Source organism: Salvelinus fontinalis, chromosome 36, assembly GCF_029448725.1.
Source record: "Salvelinus fontinalis isolate EN_2023a chromosome 36, ASM2944872v1, whole genome shotgun sequence".
Classification (NCBI taxonomy): Eukaryota; Metazoa; Chordata; class Actinopteri; order Salmoniformes; family Salmonidae; genus Salvelinus; species Salvelinus fontinalis.
The window spans coordinates 13,031,626-13,050,091 of NC_074700.1; the positions used below are offsets into that span (position 1 = coordinate 13,031,626).

An 18,466-nucleotide genomic window follows, 5' to 3' on the forward strand; every position below is an offset into this window, starting at 1 on the left:
GGGTTAGTTATCATAACAGTCGTGAGGCTCAGTTATGAGAGAGACAGACAGAGACAACCGTAACAATAGGGCTGTGGACACAGGGAGAGGAGAGGAGAGGAGAGGAGAGGAGAGGAGAGGAGAGGAGAGGAGAGGAGAGGAGAGGAGAGGAGAGGAGAGAGAGGAGGAGAGGAGAGGAGAGGAGATTCTGAGTGTTGGTGTTAGAACATATGGGCGAGAGTATGGGAGAGTCACCCACCAGAGAGAGATGGAAGGGGGGAGAGGGAGAGAGAGAGAGAGAGAGAGAGAGAGAGAGAGAGAGAGAGAGAGAGAGAGAGACAGGAGAGAGAGAGAGAGAGAGAGAGACAGGAGAGAGAGAGAGAGAGAGAGAGAGAGAGAGAGAGGAGAGAGAGAGAGAGAGAGGAGAGAGGAGAGAGGAGAGAGAGAGAGGAGAGAGAGAGAGAGAGAGAGAGAGAGAGAGAGAGAGAGAGAGAGAGAGAGAGAGAGACAGAGAGAGAGAGAGAGAGAGAGAGAGAGAGAGAGAGAGAGAGAGAGAGAGAGAGAGAGAGACATGTCGTGTTCATATTGGCATGCCAACGAAAAGGTGAGCCAGGGGAAAGAAGACAGACAGATGGGTTGGGCTACGAAGCAGACATGTTGTACAAACCAATAGTACATACTCTGTCTGTCTGTCTGTCTGTCTGTCTGTCTGTCTGTCTGTCTGTCTGTCTGTCTGTCTGTCTGTCTGTCTGTCTGTCTGTCTGTCTGTCTGTCTGTCACACACCTCCTTATTGTTATGCCATGTGTGACCTGGCAGTGTGTTTTTTGATCTGCGTTGCTGTAACAGCAGTTGACCAACTTCAAACAGATGATCATTTCCTCCAAACACTACAAAATCGTAATTCTAAAGCGTCTGGTCCTCTCTTCTCCTCCAGGAGAGTACTATTGGCTGGAGCCAGCGAATGCCTTCGAGCCCTTCCAGGAGTACGATGTGGGACTGATAGCCCTGGCCTTCCTACAAGGCTCCTTCGCCTACGGGGGATGGAACTTCCTCAACTACGTCACTGAGGAGCTGGTCGACCCCTATGTGTAAGACACTACCATTTAGTGCCTCCCAAATGGCACCCTGTTCTCTTTGTAGTGCACTACTTTGGACCAGGGCACATAGGGCTTTGTCACTACGTCACTGAGGAGCTTGTCGACCGCTACGTGTCACCCACATCAATTAGTACACGCTTGCCTCCCAAATGCCACACTGTTCCCTTTAATGTGCAGTACTTTATAGGGCACATAGGGCTCTGGTCAAAAGTTGTGCACTAAATCAAATCAAATCGAATTTGTCACATGCGCCAAATACAACTTACCGTGAAATACTTACTTATGAGCCCTTAAACAACAATGCAGTTCAATAAATAAAGTTAAGAAAATATTTACTAAATAAACTAAGGTAAAAAAAATGTATAAAAAGTAACACAATAAAATGACATAACAGTAATGAGGCTATATACAGGGTGTCCCGGTACCGAGTCAGGTTAGTCGAGGTCATTTGTACATGTAGGTAGTGGTAAAGATAATAGATCATATGTTACCATGTAGGTAGTGGTAAAGATAATAGATCATATGTTACCATGTAGGTAGTGGTAAAGATAATAGATCATATGTTACCATGTAGGTAGTGGTAAAGATAATAGATCATATGTTGCCATGTAGGTAGTTGTAAAGATAATATATATTTTACTTATTTCTCCCCATCCCTCCATTCCTCTCTCTATTCTAGGAATCTTCCTCGCGCCATCTTCATCTCCATCCCCTTGGTGACGTTCGTCTACGTGTTCGCCAACATCGCCTACGTCACCGCCATGAGTCCTCAGGAGCTGCTGGCCTCCAACGCTGTTGCCGTGGTGAGTAGCTCCACCCACCACCCTGTCAGAAAGAAGACAGACGTGCTCTGGGTTTATTCATATTCAGTATTGCAAAAGGCCTCTGGCGGCCCCTACTGGTCACTAAGAGTTAATGCGCTTCAAATTAAACTTTGAGTATTGAAGCGTGTAGTAGCATCACAGTCACATAATCAATAATTATCAATCTTCCACTCTTTTTTCAATTTTAGTATATAAACATGTTTGTGATATTTATGTAGCTATGCATCAGTTCATTGAATTTCTGAGTGTGTGTTTAACCATCTCTTTTCCCCTCCCTCCCTCTCCCCTCCCTCCCTCTCTCCCTCCCTCCCTCTCTCTCCCCTCCCTCTCTCTCCCCTCCCTCCCTCCAGACGTTTGGTGAAAAGCTGCTGGGAGTGATGTCGTGGATCATGCCCATCTCTGTAGCTCTGTCCACCTTCGGAGGGGTCAACGGATCCCTCTTCACCTCCTCACGGTTAGGATCAACCTCCCTTTAACAACCAGGGTTAATCTGCTGATCTCTCCTCTAACAACCAGGGTTTATCTGCTGATCTCTCCTCTAACAACCAGGGTTAATCTGCTGATCTCTCCTTTAACAACCAGGGTTTATCTGCTGATCTCTCCTTTAACAACCAGGGTTTATCTGCTGATCTCTCCTTTAACAACCAGGGTTTATCTGCTGATCTCTCCTTTAACAACCAGGGTTTATCTGCTGATCTCTCCTTTAACAACCAGGGTTTATCTGCTGATCTCTCCTTTAACAACCAGGGTTTATCTGCTGATCTCTCCTTTAACAACCAGGGTTTATCTGCTGATCTCTCCTTTAACAACCAGGGTTTATCTGCTGATCTCTCCTTTAACAACCAGGGTTTATCTGCTGATCTCTCCTTTAACAACCAGGGTTTATCTGCTGATCTCTCCTTTAACAACCAGGGTTTATCTGCTGATCTCTCCTTATGTCTAATTCTACAGTATTGATATTTCTCATCTGAATCTCTGACTAGGAACTCTTACTGTACGTCTGTACCAGACCTTTATACCACCATGTATTCCTCTACAGTGTTTTACAGTATTTTGTGTTGCAGATTAAATTGGTGTTCATTCTGATTATCTATCTCTCTCTCTATTTCTCTCTCTTTCTCTCCAACAGGTTGTTCTTTGCTGGAGCCAGAGAGGGCCACCTCCCCAGTCTTCTGGCTATGATCCATGTGAAGCGCTGCACCCCCATCCCTGCTCTGCTCTTCACTGTGAGTACCAACTCCGTCCTTCTCTATCTCAGACTGTTTACCAATTTCCCTGTCCACGCCACAAATATAACGTTCAATGAAGCCAGCCTTTAAAATGTCACTGTCACAACCCACTGGGAACACACTGGTTGAATCAATGTTTTCACGTCATTTCAATGAAATTACGTTGAACCAACATGGAATAGACGTTAAACTGACGTCAGTGCCCAGTGAGAAGCTTCTAGCAAGCAATCTGATACCCTTTAACCTCTCTCTCTCTATCCCTCTCTCCCTCCCTGCCCCAGTGTCTGTCCACCCTGCTGATGCTGTGCACCAGTGACATGTACACCCTCATCAACTACGTGGGCTTTATCAACTACCTCTTCTACGGGGTCACTGTTGCCGGGCAGATTGTGCTGCGCATCAAGCAACCTGACATGCACCGACCAATCAGGGTGAGTTTCCTAGGAGACCCATTCCTGGCTTTGGGTTGAATTAAGTTCTATAGGGGCTAGACTTTCTCCAACATTTTTATTTGACCTTTTTGTTATGTTCTCAATGTTTAGTCAATCTGACCCTAGGTATTCGATGGCCTATTATATGCAATCTTATTGTGGTTTGCACAATGACTGACTCCACCATCTGTCTCTCTCCCTCCTACAGATCAGTCTGGCATGGCCTGTGATCTATCTGTTGTTCTGGGCCTTCCTGCTCATCTTCTCCCTGTACTCTGAGCCTGTGGTGTGTGGCCTCGGTATGGCTATCATGTTGACTGGAGTACCTGTCTACTTCCTGGGTGTCTACTGGGACAACAAGCCTGAGTGCTTTAACATCTTCGTTGGTACGGCAGCCTCGTTCAAATTCCTTCAACTTGATTTATGTATTTAACCTTTATTTTAGCAGGCAAGTCAGTTAAGAATAACTTCGTATTGACAAGGATGGCCTGGAACTTCATTAAAGGTAGACTCAGCAATATGACAGAGTTTCAGAAAGTAAACAGCATAGTGGTTTAATTTCCGCAACAACTAAGAGCGTTGAAGTGCGAGGCTCAATTTCTCTGCCGTTTTGGTGCCCTGGCTACCACTCTGTGTACAGCGTGAAGCTGTGTGCGACTGTGTGAGAGCCAAGTCTTGCATCTCGCTCATCTCAATATCTGCGGTGCTGCTCGTGGCAACGTTCAACTTTCAAAAGCATTGTTATTATTATTATTCAAATGGCTGGCTTTCTAGTCACATGACATTATGAATGTTGATTCACAAGATATCACTACTAACACGGATTCTTCTTCTGACTCGTGGCTCTTTTCCTTATGACTCCTTACACTGTATTAACTTTCTTGGCTTCTCTCTGTATCTACTGGCCGTTTACTATACTGTTGTACTCTAGACTAGTATCCTAAAGCCTCTTCTCTCTCTCCAGCCAAGATGACCTACCTGGGCCAGAAGTTCTGTATGGTGGTGTATCCAGGGGAGACGAAGGGAGGCGAGGAGGCAGGGAGTGGGGAGGAGTGCGAGCAGCTGAAGGAGTCGCGGGCTCCTCTCTCGCAGGAGGACGGCGAGACACAAAAGTCTGCAGACTGCTGAACACACACCTTGACTACCCCCCCAACACCCAACGTCTCACCATACACATACAGACACATGCAAACTCAGAGAAACACACTCTCGTTGAGGTAGTCAAAGTTTCAGGTATATCACTATGGCAGAGGGGAGTTAACACCCACACACTCACAGACTTGGAAACATTCAGTGACACACACTGTTATTTTAATGTGTTCAGACGTCTGATTGTAGCTTTGTTTCAATCACGAATGCTGTCCCAAATAGACGAATGGAGGAGAAGGAGGTGGGAGGGGGTGGGAGGAGGTGGGAAGGAGGAGGAGAGAAACATTTAGGGGAGAGGGAAGATTATAGACCTATATCTGGTCATTACATTTTAGTCTGCCTCCCTTCGATGCTGCTTATTGTAGAAGACATATCCAACCTGACATCCTCACAGATACACACCTCATTTCATCCCCTCGTTTTTGTAAATTTACCCACTTGACAATAATAAGGATTCCTCTTTTTCTTCCCCCTCCACTTCTTTTTCATCTTCCTCCTCTTCCTCCACACACTCCCTGCACACCCCATGAGCGAGAGAGTGGCGGCCATTTTAAAGTACTCGTAGTGTACTGTGGCAGATTCATCATCAGTATTGCTTGTGTCAGTTTGTATTTCTTTTTTGCCACCTTTTGAATTTGCCTTGTCTTACTGAAAACACACCAAAGCTGGATTTTTTTATCGTCAAAAACATCAAATTAATATCAATTCATTTTATGTTCTATGTCAAATACACTAAATACTGTCTGTGTTTTTTAATTTTAACAACTGTGATTCCAAAATGTATTTTATATCTGTGATAATTGTTTATATCATGTGTCATTGTTATTATTTTAGTTTTATTATGTTAGTTTTAGTGTGTGTTTTTTTTCTATTTAACATCATGCAACAGCGGAGGTATACATTTAAGAGCCTATGGGTAATCTGGTTCAGTGCCTGTCAGATCCTTGCCTGGTGCAAAATCAACTCTTTTATCGCTCTAATTCTGAAATATTCTGTACTTAGGTATTGGTCTATTTTTGTTATCATTGATGTTGACAGATTATTTTATTCTGATATTTTTAAAGAGCTAAGAAAACATTTCATGTGGAAGAGAAATAGAAAGGAGTGGCCATTTTGAATATTCCACTTTGACTCAGTGACATCATTTTACTGGACACCTGAGAAGGATTTCATTAAAGACAGACAATCAACTCTACAGATGGACCACCAGCTCAATGAAAGACTAGCAGTACAGACTGACAACAGTGCTAAACCTTTACAGATACTAACAAACAGAGAAGTCTTGAAAAATATAGGGGTAGGCTAGCAGACTCTGAAGAGCATTTTGAGTAGGGTTCTCCACAATATTGACCAGACATGCACAAACTCACATGCTCACAAACACACGTGAACCTCCGCGGAGAGAATTGACACAAGTTTAATCATGTGTACCTAAGCGTACTGTACTGTTGTGAATGAGGCCAACCAGTAGTGTTCCTGTGTTTTAATGTCAATGTCTTGAAAATAAAGGAGAGCCGCACACTCTAGGAGCTCAGATGCAAAAATATTTAATTACCAACGTTTCGACAGGCAAGCTGTCTTCATCAGGGTACAATTAATGTCAATGTCTATCATGAGGTTAATTCAGTATTTTTGTAAATTAAAACAAATCTATGAATCCACTCTATAAAAGTTTGATAGTGCTTTATTTAGGGGTGTTTTAATAAATATAATTGATCATAATATAAAAACAATCATTGGAGACATTTACATTTTAGCAGGCGCTCTTATCCAGTGCAATTACAGTTAAGTGCCTTGCTCAAGGGCACATCGACAGATTGTTCACGTAGTCGGCCCAGGGATTCGAACCAGCAACCTTTTGGTTACAGGCCCAACGTTCTTAATCGCTAGGCTACCTGCCGCCCTATAGTGGAGCACATTGGTACACGATATACATGTACAGTTACATGTGGTGTTAAAGCCTTCAGGGATTTAAATTTGCACCCCTATATTAACCCGAAATTATATGTTTATTGTCAGGTAACTGTAATGTATAGTTATACCATAGATGGTTGTGTGGCCCAGTATACCCACTATGTCCTTGCTATTGGACCTTTGGAACACACACACTCCTCTTCTTCTACAGTTTGTATGACCAGTTTGAGGCATTCTCAGGACATTCCGACTGCTTTACCTCCATGCAGCCAAAGAACATATAAGAGTATATAAGGGCTCGATTCAATCCGTATTGCGGAAGTTCAGCGCTATAGCGAAATGTCAATGAAAAGGCACTGTTCCCCGCGTTCGCAGAGACTGCGTTCACGGTAAACACTGCATATGTCGGCTCAATCGGAAATTACCTTTCCGATATAAATCATGGATTGAATTGAGCCCTAGGTAGGTTTCTATAGAGGGGTGGCTTCATGGGAATCAACCGATTTATCTTAAGACCTCTGTCAAGTGCAGTGAAGATGTCATTCCTATACATGTCTTAATCATTCATACATTTATACACACAGACACACACAATCCCACTAAAATCACATTAAATGACCATTGGACATAACATTAATGATCACACAGACACAAGAAGAATGTCATGGATGCAGTTGCAAATACTGATTTGGGTCTTAGACACACATACTGTCCAGTATATGACAGGTCAGTGAAGGTAATATGTACAGATACAGGTTTCTGATAAGTCAACCAGTTTGTTTAGGGACAGTTTGCTCTCTGCAGTGCTAACACAAGTCAAAGGTCATGGTTTGGATCGTAGTCTGTGTTGTCCATGGGAAGAGGATCACACGGTTCAGAGGTGGAAGGTCGAGTTCCAAGGCCGACTACGTTGCGGATGTTGCCTTCCCATCAACCGATGGTTGTGTGTCAAGTCATCAAATGGTCCGTGGGGCATCAGATTGCTGTGTTTAGCAGATATGTTAAACACCTATCCAGACGTTGTGAGATCTGGCATGTGTCTGCCATGTAGTCAGCCTGGACCTTAGGCCTATACTGCAGCGCTGAAAGTTCTACGATGTCTTTGAAAGTTGCGTGACAGAGATGTGTTTTGTGCCTGTATATCACTAGATGTCACATGACGTACTGTATGGTAAGTCACCACAGAAAAAAAAGTGATGTTTTATTTATTTAAAGTGGGAGGGTATCCTCTTCATGGACATACTGTCAGCGTGCTTCGTTATCTCATTACCATGGACATACTGTCACCGTGCTTCGTTATCTCATTACCATGGACATACTGTCACCGTGCTTCGTTATCTCATTACCATGGACATACTGTCACCGTGCTTCGTTATCTCATTACCATGGACATACTGTCACCGTGCTTCGTTATCTCATTACCATGGACATACTGTCACCGTGCTTCGTTATCTCATTACCATGGACATACTGTCACCGTGCTTCGTTATCTCATTACCATGGACATACTGTCACCGTGCTTCGTTATTTCATTACCATGGACATACTGTCACCGTGCTTCGTTATCTCATTACCATGGACATACTGTCACCGCGCTTCGTTATCTCATTACCATGGACATACTGTCACCGTGCTTCGTTATCTCATTACCATGGACATACTGTCACCGTGCTTCGTTATCTCATTACCATGGACATACTGTCACCGTGCTTCGTTATCTCATTACCATGGACATACTGTCACCGTGCTTCGTTATCTCTTTACCATGGACATACTGTCACCGTGCTTCGTTATTTCATTACCATGGACATACTGTCACCGTGCTTCGTTATTTCATTACCATGGACATACTGTCACCGTGCTTCGTTATCTCATTACCATGGACATACTGTCACCGTGCTTCGTTATCTCATTACCATGGACATACTGTCACCGTGCTTCGTTATCTCATTACCATGGACATACTGTCACCGTGCTTCGTTATCTCATTACCATGGACATACTGTCACCGTGCTTCGTTATCTCATTACCATGGACATACTGTCACCGTTCTTCGTTATCTCATTACCATGGACATACTGTCACCGTGCTTCGTTATCTCATTACCATGGACATACTGTCACCGTGCTTCGTTATCTCATTACCATGGACATACTGTCACCGCGGTTCGTTATCTCATTACCATGGACATACTGTCACCGTGCTTCGTTATCTCATTACCATGGACATACTGTCACCGCGGTTCGTTATCTCATTACCATGGACATACTGTCACCGTGCTTCGTTATCTCATTACCATGGACATACTGTCACCGTGCTTCGTTATCTCATTACCATGGACATACTGTCACCGTGCTTCGTTATCTCATTACCATGGACATACTGTCACCGTGCTTCGTTATTTCATTACCATGGACATACTGTCACCGTGCTTCGTTATCTCATTACCATGGACATACTGTCACCGCGCTTCGTTATCTCATTACCATGGACATACTGTCACCGCGCTTCGTTATCTCATTACCATGGACATACTGTCACCGCGCTTCGTTATCTCATTACCATGGACATACTGTCACCGTGCTTCGTTATCTCATTACCATGGACACACTGTCACCGTGCTTCGTTATCTCATTACCATGGACATACTGTCACCGTGCTTCGTTATCTCTTTACCATGGACATACTGTCACCGTGCTTCGTTATTTCATTACCATGGACATACTGTCACCGTGCTTCGTTATCTCATTACCATGGACATACTGTCACCGTGCTTCGTTATTTCATTACCATGGACATACTGTCACCGTGCTTCGTTATCTCATTACCATGGACATACTGTCACCGTGCTTTGTTATCTCATTACCATGGACATACTGTCACCGCGCTTCGTTATCTCATTACCATGGACATACTGTCACCGTGCTTCGTTATCTCATTACCATGGACACACTGTCACCGTGCTTCGTTATCTCTTTACCATGGACATACTGTCACCGTGCTTCGTTATCTCATTACCATGGACATACTGTCACCGTGCTTCGTTATCTCATTACCATGGACATACTGTCACCGTGCTTCGTTATCTCTTTACCATGGACATACTGTCACCGCGCTTCGTTATCTCATTACCATGGACATACTGTCACCGTGCTTCGTTATCTCATTACCATCTCAGTCGCCTCAGCTGCAATATGGTTTTACTATTACAACAGGATGACATCATGATGCTTACACACATGGTCGACCGCTTTCTACTGTAGGCATTCATGGTAACCCAATGTTAAACCCAATCTGTAGCTTTTGTGTACTAATACCGAGGAATAACACAGGTATAGCACTTAAATATGGTATCCCCATTTTGCTATTTCCTTCAGTTGAATAATCATCTTTTTTTTAGCTTAGTATTGCGGAAAGAATGTTGCTTCCAATGTAATTGTCTGCATCATTTCCATTCCCCCATATTTTTTTGGGTAAATATATATATCCATACACGTATGCATACATATACACATATATACATACACATACCTATATAGACATACATACTTTTTTAAAGAATATGCCTTTATTATTATTCCCCGCGACCCTACCACCAATCCCCCAATTGGAGTAAACTTATAAACACTTCTGCTTTTACCTTCAATTTCTACATCTTATACCTATCTTACAGACACAGTCCACTTTACAATAGTTCTCTCTTATTTGTTCTTAGTCCTTCCTCTATTTCCATTGTCCATCCATTTTTATTTCCACTTGTAACTGTGCTATTTCACAAAAGCTCCGCACCTATACACATTTCACAGATCCCGTATGCCCTATATTGTTTATCTTGTTATTAGTCCCACCCTTCAGCTCCACCCAACCCCTCCCATCTATCTTCCAACATCATCCATTTCGGATTTCTATTTGCCATACATTTCTCAACTGTGCTGTGATGCTTCACAAAAGACCTGAACCTTCCTATTCTCATAGCTTCTACAGATTGTAAATTAAAAATAAACATCTTTGCCAAAATAATTATTATATTATTGATTGATTGACTATGGCTTTTCAAATCCCCCAGTATTGCTATCTGTAGCGTTAGTTTTAGGCAAATGTTGCAATTCTTCAGCCATTCCTGGACCTGTGACCAAAAACGAGCTACATATGGACAATACCAAAATAAATGATCTAATGACTCTGCCTCCTCACAACAGAATCTGCAGAGCTGGGAAGATTGTATACCCCATATATATAACATTCTATTAGTTGCAAGAATTTTGTACAGTAATTTATATTGAAAAATTCGAAGTTTTGAATCCGGCGTTGTTTTGTGTATCAATTCATAAACCATGTGCCATGGAATGGGTACATCGAAAATCTCTTCCCAACTATTTTGCAATTTGTATGGCACAGCTGTTAGTTTTTTGGTCCTTAAATGAAATTGGTATATGTTTTTATTTATCACACTTTTCTTTAACCATTTTTGTTCTTTAATACAGGGCCGACATACAAGTTCCTTACTTTTTCCCCTTCTACTTGCCTCTTCCATTTTTGTGGTAATGCTGCAATTAATTGGTTGTAATTTTGGGTAGAGCAGACTTTTCCATATGTCTGTGTTAGCTGCATGTGTGACATAACTCCACCAGTCCTATTTATGATATCATTCACAAAAATTATACCTTTTTTAAACATTTCTTCGATAAATACAGTTTTTTTATCAATTATTATATTTGAATTTAACCACAATATTTGTTGTACTATTTGTTCCGTCCTTTCAGGTGGATTAAACTGAAATTGCAACCAACTTTCTAAGGCTTGTTTAAAGAATAAGGATATTTTGGAGATCATTTCCTTTTCAAACAACCGAAAATGAGCAGGTGTAATCTGAATAAAGGGAAAAAGGCCCTTCTGGAACATAGGATGAGACATTCGTACCAGTTTACTAGAGAACCAGTTTGGATTTAAGTATAACTTTTGTATGACCGATGCCTTTAGTGAGAGGTCTAATGCTTTAATATTTAATAATTTCTGCCCTCCGAATTCATATTCGTTATATAAATAGGCCCTTTTAATTTTATCTGGCTTGCCGTTCCAAATAAAATTGAATATTTTTTGTTCATATAATTTAAAAAACAGGTCACTAGGTGTAGGCAAAACCATAAGCAAATAGGTAAACTGTGATATGACTAAAGAGTTAATTAGGGTGATTTTTCCACAAATAGACAGGTATTTTCCTTTCCATGGTAGCAAGATCTTATCTATTTTTGCTAACTTTCTATAAAAATTTATTGGAGTGAGATCATTTCTTTCTTTTGGGATTTTTATACCGAGTATGTCCACATCTCCGTCAGACCATTTAATTGGTAAACTACATGGCAATATAAAATGTGTATTTTTTAGTGATCCAATACGTAATATGGTACATTTATCATAATTTGGTTTTAATCCAGAGAGGATAGCAAAGGTATTTAGATCCTCTATGAGGCCCTGGAGAGACTCTAGTTGTGGTTTTAAAAGAAAACATGAATCATCAGCGTACAATGACACCTTAGTTTTTAAGCCATGGATTTCTAATCCTTTAATATTAATGTTTGATCTAATTTTAACAGCTAACATTTCGATGGCAATAATAAATAGATATGCCGATAGTGGACAACCTTGTTTTACTCCTCTAGATAGTTTAAAACTTTCTGAGATGTAGCCATTATTTACTATTTTACACCTAGGGTTACTATACATAATTTTAACCCATTTTATAAGAGATTCCCCAAAATTGAAATATTCTAGGCATTTATATATAAACTCCAGTCGTACTTTATCAAAAGCCTTTTCAAAATCAGCTATGAAAACCAGGCCTGGTGTCCCCGATATCTCATAGTGTTCTATTGTTTCCAGTACTTGCCTTATATTATCTCCAATGTATCGTCCATGTAAAAAACCTGTCTGATTAGGATGAATAATATCTGACACAACTTTTTTTATTCTATGCGCCAAGCATTTTGCTAGGATTTTTGCATCACAACACTGAAGTGTAAGAGGTCTCCAATTTTTTAATTGGACTGGATCTTTATATATACCACTTGGGTCCTGTTTCAGTAATAACGATATCAGACCTTCTTGTTGTGTGTCTGATAATCTACCATTTATATAGGAGTGGTTAAAACAAGTTAATAATGGTCCTTTGAGTATATCAAAAAACGTTTTGTATACTTCCACTGGTATGCCATCCAGCCCTGGAGTTTTCCCATCTTTAAAGGCCCCAATTGCAACAAGCAGTTCCTCCTCTGTAATTTGGCCTTCACATGAGTCTTTCTGTTCAGATGTTAATTTTACATTATTAATAGGAAAAAAATCCATATACAATTAGTTTCAGTTAGTGGAGATGGAGGAGCCTGAAACGAAAACATATTCTTAAAGTACTTTACTTCCTCTTTCAAAATATCATTTGGTGAATCATGCGTGACTCCATCATTTGTCACAAGTTTTAATACATTTTTTTTGGTAGCATTTCTATATTGAAGATTGAAAAAGAATTTGGTGCATTTTTCCCCATATTCCATCCAGTTCGCTTTATTTTTATAATATATTACACTGGATCTTTCTTGAATAAGTTCCTCCATTTCTTTTTGTTTTTCCTCTAAATTATTCTGTGCCTCTATGGTACCGTTTTTATTGCTATCTAACTGTACTGTTAGTCCTTCAATTTCCTTTGTTAATATGGACTCTTTTGATCTAAATTGCTTTTGTTTTATAGATGAGTACTGAATTGCATGGCCTCTAAAGGCACACTTAAAAGTGTCCCATACAATAAGGGGATCGGCTGTACCTATGTTATGTCTGAAAAAGTCAGTTATAAAATCTTCTGTCCTAGTTCTAAACAATTTATCATCTAGTAGACTTTGATTAAATTTCCAATATCCTCGCCCACGTGGAAATTCTGTAAGAGAAATATATATGCCAATTATGTGATGATCCGACCGCATTCTATCCCCTATAAACACTTTTTTAACTTTTGGTGCCAGAGAGAATGGAATAAGAAAGTAGTCAAGACAACTAGCTTGATTCAGCCTCCGCCATGTATATCTCACTAAATCAGGGTATTTAAGTCTCCATATATCCACTAATTCCAATATATCCATGACATTCATGATTTCCTTAAGTGCCTGAGGGTGATAATTTGTAGTGTGATTTCCTTTCCGGTCTATAGAGCTATTTAAGACCGTATTAAAATCTCCCATTATAATAATAGAGTCTAGTGTTGCTTGTAGAGTTGATAAGTTCTTATATATATTTTCAAAGAAGCTTGGATCATCATTATTCGGACCGTATAGGTTAACAAGCCATATTTGTTTATTGTCCAATAACATATTTAAAATAATCCATCTACCTTGAGGATCTGTTTGGACAATTTGCACATTTGGATCAAAATTATTGTTAATTAAGATCATCACCCCTTTTGAATTTCTTTGCCCATGGGAGAAATATATTTTGCCCACCCAGTTCTTTTTCCACAAAACTTCATCTAAAACTGTTGAATGGGTTTCCTGTAAACAATAAATATTATAATCCTTCTCTTTTAGCCAGGTAAATACTGATCGTCTTTTCTTATTATCTGCTAAGCCATTACAATTGTAACTGGCTATACTTATTTCACCACTTACCATGAGACACACCTTTCATTCTTTTAATCAGAATATATTTTTGTAAACGTACTATTAAAAAGTAACATAATGATTGAGTGTCTATATAGTTGTACCATGATATTTGCATTTCTACTAAGTAAACCTCCAATTGGTCCCTACTATTCCACCCGCTAAAAGGCCTCATCTCGAGATGGCTTGTCATCCCAATGCCCGGCAGACCACCCTCGACCCCCTGTATCCCATAGCCCTGAACCGACTGGGATCCATTCTTTGAAAAGAGCATACAGTTCCATTTATAATCATCTTTTAAACTCTTATGCGATAATAATGATAATGAGAAATCATTATAACATTGTAATAACATAGTAACAACATTGTAATAACATAAGATGAGATGTATGCGCTTTTATCCAACATTTTTACGTTTACATTTTGAAAGTTTGAGACTAAACGGTTCTATCTGCATTTTTATCAACATGTAGTTATTGACATTTAGTCTTGTTCTGTTCAATGTTCTCTACCTATATAGTACTCTAAATACCCCAATTCATGTTGTTAAGTTCAAAAGAATACAAGATAAATATAGCTGACACCATTCAAACCAATGAGTGTTCGGAACATTAACGGCAATTATCCCAGAATCATCTTTTTACAAATAGAACCTTATTATACATACACAATCATTGCAGAAATGTACATGTTAGAAGACGGTCTTATACAGAGCGACTTACAGGAGCAATTAGGGTTAAGTGCCTTGCTCAAGGGCACATCGACAGATTCTTTACCCAATCTGCCAGGGGATTTGAACCAGCAAACTAACGTGCTACCTGTAATCCACCCTGATAACTATAGTCATAACGAACAATGGATGGCTAAAGCACATAGACTACAGACAGAACTAGACTACTCCATCACTGCCTTATCTAAACTGTTAAGCCAAGCAGGCAGCCTCTGCCGAGTCCTTGCCTGCCTTTACCTGGACCAGACAGAGGCCTGCCGGCCTTCAATGTTGGTTCAGGAATACACAGTAGTAGCCTTGCTGTGTGTTGCATTGCAACATAGAAATAAAATAGGTAGATTATGTACTTTATCAATATATACTGTATAATGCAAACCACACCTCAGTAATTCATTGGCCACATCCTGTCTAACCTAGACTGGTTTAAGCCACACTGAACATTGCGTTCACCAACTGGAACAATGGTGACCGTGCAGCGTTCAGTCTGGTAAGGTTTAACCAGGCTATGTTTTTGAAATAGATCAGGGGTGGGCAAACTTTTTGGCTCGAGGACCACATTTTGATATTCAACGGAGGACCGCATTTTTTGGGGGACCAATTGTTCGTTAAAATCTATTTGCGGGGGCCTCCCGAGTGGCGCAGCGGTCTAAGGCGCTGCATCTCAGTGCTAGAGGCATCACTACAGACCCGGGTTCGATCCCAGTCTGTGTCACAACTGACTTGGAGACCCATGAGGCGGCGCACAATTAGCCCAGCATCGTCTGGGTTAGGAGAGGGTTTGGCCCAGCATCGTCTGGGTTAGGAGAGGGTTTGGCCCAGCATCGTCTGGGTTAGGAGATGGTTTGGCCCAGCATCGTCTGGGTTAGGAGAGGGATTGGCTCCTGACATTCGCCTCTCCGCAGTCCGTACGGGAGTTGCAGCAATGGCAAGACAGTAATTACCAATTGGATACCACGAAATTGGGGTGAAAAAAGGGGTAAGAAAACATTTAAATGAAATAAAAATGTGTCTTGTGGGCCCGATTGAAGTGCCCGACGGGCCGGATTTGACCCCCCTTTGCCATAGATAATGATAGAGGCCTCTTGTGGACAAAAGTATTAACATGGGCAGTGCCATTGAGGGCTTCTACCAATTTAATGTAGTCAACTGGGTGGGACTTCCAACTTCATTGACTTATCCCTCCAACCACATGGAGTCATGGTTGGCCAAATCGACCGTTAAGCCCTATGCAGCTCTGGATATCTGAGAGAATTGGTGCAAATTCCACCTAGCCTATCACAGTGGAAGGGTGAGCTATTACCATATTTCTTACACCTGTCAAATCTCCACGAGTGCATAGGGCGTAGGGGTCGATTTGGGATTAGGCCTTTGACTGTAGGTGCCAGTCCCACCACCTACCTTATTGTACATGAGTGACGCAAAAAGTTTTTCTTGACCACGTGAGCAGACCGAGAAACTCCTAGCCCTACTTAGACATACTTCAAAGACAACTGTTTAACTTTCTACCAACCTCCTGTCTCTTGTGGATACTTTTTGTGAGTTCCAGCATAAATGTACATAGCTACAGTAACAAGAGATTATTATACTGGGGTAAAATAATAGTTGTTGACTGGTGTGGTGTTTGAATTTTTCCTACAAAGCATGCCTATCAGTCCCATAACATTAAACACAGCATTAATGACAATGCAACATCCATCACGGATAACTGATGTTTTAATGACAAACTAAACCATTACATGAATCTATCTCTAAAGAATAATACTTTCTCACACTTTCACACATTGTAAACGTAACATCTGCATCAGTTTGATGCTCTCAAACGAGGAAGGGACAAGAGAGAGTGCTGACATGGCGATCCTCCCAACACAAAAGGACAACACCTCGTTACAGTTGTAATATGTCTCAGAGAAGGTCTACATTGGCCGGTTCCAAGGGGATAGAGCTGAAGTTGCCCACAATCACTGATCTAAGGTCCGTTTTGCATAACGATTACGGTTTGGATTTGAGGAGGGTTAAGCTGATCCTAGATCTGTGCCTAAGGGCAACATCTAACCGGGGCTAAGGCAAGCGTGGTGGTTACAAGGCGAGCAGAAGGCTCGTGGGACAGTGGAGGACCTCCCCTCCTCTCAGTGCCAGGACCAGATGTAGTACAGAACCTCCCTGGATCTTGTAGTCTGCCGCTGTCTTTTCATCGTTCCTGAGGGAAAGACAGAGCGGGAAAAAGTGGATATTAGGAAGAATGGGACAATATCATTTTCATGTCTGTTGTTATCTGACCACTGACAGACAAAGTATGTCTGTAGAGGTGTAGTAAACCTAGGGCAAATGGGCTGCCTCCCACATTAACAATGTTCCAGTGCTGTTGCCCTAAGACTGGGATTTCCGAGACTAGTGCAGGGGAGTCATTTGTACACTGAAAACATATAAGCTTTTTTTTATTTTCCTCATGATTAATTACAAGATATTGCCTAAGTGGCTTACATCTGTTTCCCGCTGTAGATCAACCTCTGCTGTTGAGGAGGGATCCCCTCTTTCTCCTCCACTCGCTCCTTGATCCTCTCCACCTGACAGAGACAAACAGAATACACACAATGAATACATAATATCAGTGCATGGTGTACACACACACACACACACACACACACACACACACACACACACACACACACACACACACACACACACACACACACACACACACACACACACACACACACATCAGCAACAAAGGGAATACTGGAAAAAGTACATACATACACACCTTGTCTGTGGGCTCTATGTCAATCTCAATTTCCTTCCCTGTGAGGGTCTGAGAGAAAGACATTTAGAAAATACTTAATCATGTTCAGGATGATCTATTATTTGACCCCTCATAACCAGAAGAAGACAGTTACTTAAGATCTATGTAGCCATGTAAAATGTCAGGTTATTCGATTCTTATTTTATGGACCCATGTAGGTAGCTAGCTTGCTACTAATTGTATGCACTGAGCAGCTGAATTAAAAGCAAAAACTAGCTAATTTGCTAGTGGCTTAATATCTGTGTCTGACGTTCTCTTACCTTGACTTTAATCAACATTTTGACTTATTTTGTTTTCTAAACACATTAATTATATTATAACTGATATGATATCTGTGTAATAGCTGCTAAATTTGGTTTCCAGTTCACAACATAAGCAAATTTCTACACCAATCTTCGGTCGCGAAAATGTCCTGTGTTTCTCAAACATAGGTCCCACTATACACGTTGCTCACAATAATAGGTTCCGCTATGTGCGTTGGTACTTCGAGGAGATGTTTTCTCCATCAATATTTTTTATTAGATAAAATATGTTTATTTAAATATTTTAGTGTTCGAGAAATCTCTAGAGTTAGCCCCATTACTAGTGGTAAAAAACTACAATTTAGTAGACTCTACGACGAAGGAGTGACGTAAAGTATTTTATTTGTAGTATTTTCTCAACCCCCACTGTACA

The 18,466-nt window shown here is 41.0% G+C and overlaps 2 protein-coding genes across 2 annotated transcripts; one reads left to right on the forward strand and one right to left on the reverse strand.

The window, feature by feature from the left end:
- Positions 1–798: 798 nt before the first annotated feature.
- On the forward strand, positions 799–6,239 carry LOC129835213 (large neutral amino acids transporter small subunit 2-like). Its single transcript, XM_055900720.1, has 7 exons — positions 799–1,068; positions 1,757–1,880; positions 2,252–2,355; positions 3,031–3,127; positions 3,412–3,561; positions 3,770–3,947; positions 4,526–6,239. The coding sequence occupies exons 1-7, from the start codon at positions 848–850 to the stop codon at positions 4,687–4,689; spliced, it is 1,038 nt and encodes a 345-aa protein (XP_055756695.1). The 5' UTR covers positions 799–847; the 3' UTR covers positions 4,690–6,239.
- Positions 6,240–16,686: 10,447 nt separating this feature from the next.
- On the reverse strand, positions 16,687–18,228 carry LOC129835215 (NEDD8-like). Its single transcript, XM_055900723.1, has 4 exons — positions 18,052–18,228; positions 17,753–17,800; positions 17,473–17,555; positions 16,687–17,188 (listed from the first exon to the last, which is right to left on the reverse strand). Exons 1-4 carry the CDS (start codon positions 18,067–18,069, stop codon positions 17,068–17,070), a joined length of 270 nt encoding a protein of 89 aa, XP_055756698.1. The 5' UTR covers positions 18,070–18,228; the 3' UTR covers positions 16,687–17,067.
- Positions 18,229–18,466: the final 238 nt, after the last annotated feature.

Excerpts from the sequence above, each read along its gene's own strand:
- LOC129835213 (XM_055900720.1), top strand. The coding sequence starts at position 848 with ATGATCATTTCCTCCAAACACTACAAAATCGTAATTCTAAAGCGTCTG. Across the intron at positions 1,881-2,251 it reads CCTCCAACGCTGTTGCCGTG|ACGTTTGGTGAAAAGCTGCT; the intron begins GTGAGTAGCTCC and ends CCCTCCCTCCAG. Across the intron at positions 3,562-3,769 it reads ACATGCACCGACCAATCAGG|ATCAGTCTGGCATGGCCTGT; the intron begins GTGAGTTTCCTA and ends TCCCTCCTACAG.
- LOC129835215 (XM_055900723.1), bottom strand. Across the intron at positions 17,556-17,752 it reads ACATAGAGCCCACAGACAAG|GTGGAGAGGATCAAGGAGCG; the intron begins GTGTGTATGTAT and ends TGTCTCTGTCAG. Across the intron at positions 17,189-17,472 it reads ATCTACAGCGGGAAACAGAT|GAACGATGAAAAGACAGCGG; the intron begins GTAAGCCACTTA and ends TCTTTCCCTCAG.